This window comes from Microtus ochrogaster, linkage group LG2 (assembly GCF_000317375.1).
Source record: "Microtus ochrogaster isolate Prairie Vole_2 linkage group LG2, MicOch1.0, whole genome shotgun sequence".
Classification (NCBI taxonomy): domain Eukaryota; kingdom Metazoa; phylum Chordata; class Mammalia; order Rodentia; family Cricetidae; genus Microtus; species Microtus ochrogaster.
In genome coordinates this window covers 35,781,813-35,787,411 of record NC_022028.1, presented here as the reverse complement: position 1 = coordinate 35,787,411, position 5,599 = coordinate 35,781,813, and the positions used below count along the sequence as shown (strand labels likewise).

Sequence of the window (5,599 nt, the reverse complement as noted above, 5' to 3'; positions counted from 1 at the left end):
TCCTTGTGGAGGCAGAATTCTACAAGTTTACAATCCAGTGAAATTAGCGAGACAAACAGAATTTCAAAACAGAGACCCAGAGAAGATCTTATATCACCCAAACTGTCGCAACATAAGATAGCTCGTTTCTTAAAGGTGCAGTTAGAAACAGGCTGATCATGGAGGTAAGTGTAGCCGCGTGTGGGAGGTGATATCTGAGCTGAATGGCGATGGGTGAGTTATATTTATAGGTGCAGAAAAAACAGAGGAAGAGGGTAAGAACCTGGATGGAGGTTTGGATACCGGGGGTGACCGTGACGAGTTTGCAGGAGCGGAGGACAGTTTGGCTGTGAAAAGTAGGTAAACAGATGTGATCCTGCTTCGTCAAGTGGTGGGAGGGAGGGGTTAAGCTACTTGGGGGTTAAACATGTCTTAGAATCCCGTCTACACTGACACCTGGTGCTTCTTCTCATCCCCATTTTGGAGCTGCCGCGTTCTGTTGTGTGGCTGCATCTTGGAGGACAGCGACCTGATGATGGACAGTTAGCTTGTTTACGATCGCTTGCTAATCTCAACAAGTAGCCTGTATGTTTATCATTTCGTATGACTTCAAGTCTCTCTGTACATTGATTCCAATAAGATGGTTCCAAGAATAAAATGTATCTGTAATTTTAGCATCACTTCCGGAGTCCTTTAGTAAGAATGATACTTTCATTGTCACTAATATATATGAGAGGGATCAATAGATTTTCCCAAAACTATTATGTGAGAAATTTTGTTTCTGTTTAATTTCAATGTTCATTTTTCTTATCATGAATTTTAAGTATTTTTTCTTTTTTTTTCAAAACAGGGTTTCTCTGTGGCTTTGGAGCCTGTCCTGGAACTAGCTCTTGTAGACCAGGCTAGTCTTGAACTCACAGAGATCCGCCTGCTTCTGTCTCCCAAGTGCTGGGATTAAAGGCATGCGCCACCACCGCCCAGCTATTTTTTCTTTTTTTAAAGATATATATTTTTTTTTTTTGGTTTTTTCGAGACAGGGTTTCTCTGTGGCTTTGGAGCCTGTCCTGGAACTAGCTCTGTAGACCAGGCTGGTCTCGAACTCACAGAGATCCGCCTGCCTCTGCCTCCCGAGTGCTGGGTACATTTTTTTTTTAAGCCGGGCGGTGGTGGCGCATGCTTTTAATCCCAGCACTGGGGAGGCAGAGGCGGGAGGATATCTGTGAGTTCAAGGCCAACCTGGTCTACAAGAGCTAGTTCCAGGACAGGCTTCAAAGCTACAGAGAAAGCCTGTTTCGAAAAACCAAAAAAAAAAAAAGGATACATGTTTTTTAAAATTATGTGTCTGTGCATGTGAATGCAGGTGCTTGTGGAGGCCAGAAGAGGGCATTGGGTCTCCTGGGGCTGGGGTATTTACATACAGTTATGAGCCACTTGATATGGATGCTGGGGTCGAACCACAGTCCACTGTAAGAGCAACATGCACTCTTAACCACTGGACCATCTCTCTACCACCTAAATAGTCCATATCTTATTTTGTATAATTTTTTGCCCCCCCCAACAAAAAAACCCATATGCTATATGTAGTAAAAGGTTCTAACTTGAACTAGACGGCGGTGGCACACACCCTTAATCCCAGCACTCCGGAGACGGAGGCAGGTAGATCTCTGTGGGTTCGAGGCCAGTCTGGTCTACAAAAGCTAATTCCAGGACAGACACCAAAGGTAAAGAAACCCTGTCTTGAACCCCCCCTCCCCCCCGCAAAGAAAGGTTCTAACTTTAAGTATATAGAATTAAAATAAGAGGTCAGTCAAGTGTGTGGCCCATACTTTTAACCCAGCACTCAGGAGGCAGAGGCGGATAGATCTCTGAGTTTGAGCCCAGCCTGGTCTTAGTGAGTTCCAGGACAGCCAGGGCTGTACAGAGAAACTGTCTCAAACAAACAAACAAACAAACAAACAAACCTTGCATCATTCATAGAAACATCTAGCTTGGGCTATTGGCTATGGCTACGCCAGCCCTAGGAGAAGTATTGATAAAAGGAGTTAATTTTCTTGTAATGTCAGACACAGCAACAGTGCATCTGACATCGCAAACACTTAGTACCTTTTTGGTGCTCTCTAGAGAAGATGAGGTAACCTCTGGTGTATGCTACAAAAGTGTGGGAATAAATTAACATCTGCATCACAGTCCTAGCTTTGTGATTGATAGCGTCTGGTTTGTCAACATCTCTCAGTTGTATAATTCTTTTTTAAAAAAAAAAAAAAAGATGTGTATATGTCAGGTGGTGGTGGTGCACAGCTTTAATCCCAGCACTTGGGAGGCAGAGATAGGCGGATCTTTGTGAGTTCGAGTCCAGCCTGGTCTACTGAGTGAATTCCAGGACAGGCTTCAAAACTGCAGAAAAACCCTGTCTCAGAAAACCAAAACCAAAAAAAAAAAAACCAAACAAACAAAAAACAAAACAAAAAAAAAAACAACCCTGGAGCCGGGATCCCCAGGGGCTGTGAGCTCCTTGACCTGAACACTTGGAACTAAACTCAGCTACTCTGCCAAGGCAGTAGGAACTCAACCTCTCCTCCTTGCAGGTGGTATTGTGAAGGCAAGGAGCTCGAAAATTCCCCAGACATCCACATCGTGCAGGCTGGAAACCTGCACTCGCTGACCATCGCCGAAGCCTTTGAGGAGGACACAGGACGATACTCGTGCTTTGCTTCCAACATCTACGGAACAGACTCAACTTCTGCTGAGATTTACATAGAAGGTATGGCTACACGCTTCTGAGGCCTGACATACGCTATCAAAGTATAAGTATGTGTAATTAGATACGCTTTTGATGAGGGTCTATTCTGTCCATCTCGACACTGGGGATAATAGACACGAATCAAGTAGACAAAGGTCTTTAGATGGATGATATGTTGATTTGCGTTATAATGGGAGAAACTGCAGATGAATGAGATAAATGATGGTAAGAAACAGCATCACAAAAGACATAGAAAATAGTGTGTGTGTGTGTGTGTGTGGTGTAAGTTTTGATTGGATGACCTAATGTCACTAACCAGGTGGCATTTGAAGGGAGGCCTGGAGGGAGTGGCGGTCATAGGAAAGTCAAAGGAACTGTATTTCAGGCAGAGAAATCAGCAAATGCAGCAGCCCAGAGGTGAGAGAGCCCCAGTCCAGAGGTAGAGATGAGCTAGTGTGTTGGGCCAGCGAGATGCTCGTACTAAATACAAAAGCCTGGAACCTGAGTTTAATCGCTTGTATCCATGGTGGTGGAAGGACAGAACCAATTCCCAAATTGTCGCTTGACCTCCATGCCTGCCTACAGACACACACACACACACATAATAGTAAGAAGAATAAACAAAAACAGCTTACAATAAAATGGGAAGCGTTGACCTCGTGTGGCCAGAGTAGAGCAAGCAAGGATAAAGCAATAGGAAGTGAAGCCTGAAGTTCAAGATGAGGGGGAGGTGGAGGGAGGCAGGTGAGCCGATTCTAAGTCTTCATCAGTCAGAGTAGTAACAAAGGAAACTCTGGAAGGTTCTAAGCAGAGACACAGCATGGTCTGACTTACCCTCACTGCTGGTTAAGGATATACACTCGGAGAGTCAGGGATAGAAGTCTGGCGACCGCTTGAATCATTTGGGGTGGCGTTTGCAACAGTACCAAGCATGAAAGCTTGAATAATTTTTGAGGAGAAATCAATTCGTAGTTCTCGGCTATCTGTTAAGCTTTTGCTCCTATTTGCTTCATCCTCTGAGTTTTAGGTGGAGGATCTTTCTCTAGTACTTTTTCTTGCCTATACAATGGCTTAGATAAGCCTTGCCTCCAGCGCTTAAATATCGAATGATCATGGACTAAACACTAAACACTCATTTGCCAAGAAGACTGCAAGGTCCAAATGGTCTCATTCCTCCCTATCTCTGATCATTTCCACCGAACCAAGCACATAGTGAACATTCGACAGACATTTAGTGAAGAAATACGTTCACAGAAATGTGTCCCATGTTTTTAACCTCAAGTCTTTGGAGTACAATAAACACCTCCAGGTTTAGCTCTACTGTATATGCCTGGAATTTCCGATCCGGAGAAATAAATCTAGGACCTGGTAGGAGAACTGAGATTGGATCACCATTGGCTTGCTTTTCCACTCTGGCATCTGGGCATCGAACACTCCCACTCCGAAGATGGAGGATGACTTGTTAATATTAGGGCAGGACGGAAGAGCACCCACCTACACTTGCAGTGTTTGGAATCCAGAATAATCCCCCCCTTTCACCCACTCTGTGTGGGTTTATCAGCACCGGGGAATGCCTGCAAAAACTGTCCTGTTAGTCCAAAGTTCTTGGCAGGTGTTTTACACCCTGGAATTTAGAACGTGGCCCTGTGTGTTTGAATTGTACCACTCACTGGGCGTATGTCCTTAATCGACTCCTTTCGATTCTTAGGGTTTACTTCCTCCTATGACAGATTAGATGTTCGCATGAGGAGCCACTGGGTTCCTTCCTGAGCCTAAGATTCCTTTTCAGAGCTTCAAATGCCTAGGAATTTGTGTACTAGATTATCATCTTTAAAATCCCATCTTTTGTTTTTATTTCTCTAGGAGTTTCTTCCTCTGACTCAGAAGGGGACCCTAACAAAGAAGAGATGAATCGGTAATTCTATAGCCTAAACATCCTCAGGCCCCCAGGAGAACCCCTAATTAATGTCTAGAACTTGAAGGAGGTGGTTCCACGGTCGGTCCTAACATCATGAAAAACCATATATATGTACATATACATGGGCAGATTTGGGGAAGACTCAATTTGTTTTTGCTTAAATCCTGTCCAGCAGATTAATTTGAATCTTCCTGATACTTAAAAAAATGAAATATTATCATGGTTTTGTCTACAGGATTAAAAACTATAACCCAATAACTTTTAAAATACATTTAAAAATAGTACTTATAAAGCTAGGTATGGTGGAGGAACACACCTGTAATTGCAACACTTGGAAGGCTGAGACAGGAGGATTGCCATGAGTTTCAGACAATATAAATGTCTTGACCATCATAGCTCTTTTGCTAAACAGTAGTACTGAGTAAAGTTTTATCTGTGTAGTTATTACAACCTTGATGTACCCCTTCTATAGCCCAAGCACTACACTACATCCAGTGGGCACGGAGAAAAACCACAGGCCTCCTGCCTGTTCGAGATTTAAGTGGAGGGATGTGTACAGGAAGTATGGCAAGAAATGGGCAAGGGTAATGAGATGCTGTGGGATATGGCCATGGGTAGGCTGTGCAGGACTTGGATGAATACCTCATTGGTCAAGCAAGAAAGGCTTCACAGAGCTGTGGGATTATCCTACCTTCCCCACAGAGGGGAAGCTCTGGAAGGGGAGAAATCACATCTTAGTCCTCGAATGTTCTGTGCATCTACCCCTGCAGTAACTTGCTGTCCGCTCTTGTAGACGTGTGAACATTATAAAGATTTATTTCTCTTTCCCCCTTTACCAGTCTCTACCACCATCCTCAAGACCTTTGCCCCATTCCTCCTCCTTGGGTCTGTGTGCTATCACTTCCTTAAAGGCCCTTCCTTCTGCCTCTCTTTTATAGACTTGGAAGTGCTTCCAATTATTC

At 43.9% G+C, this 5,599-nt stretch overlaps 1 protein-coding gene across 1 annotated transcript in view; it reads left to right on the top strand.

Annotated features, from left to right (window-relative positions):
• The window catches only part of Mypn (myopalladin), a 78,453-nt gene that overhangs the window by 31,121 nt on the left and 41,733 nt on the right, over window positions 1–5,599 (top strand). The window contains exons 3-4 of the mRNA XM_005360442.2: window positions 2,565–2,740; window positions 4,583–4,634. Coding sequence (XP_005360499.1) covers window positions 2,565–2,740; window positions 4,583–4,634 — 228 coding nt within the window. The remainder of the gene's footprint in view (window positions 1–2,564; window positions 2,741–4,582; window positions 4,635–5,599) is intronic.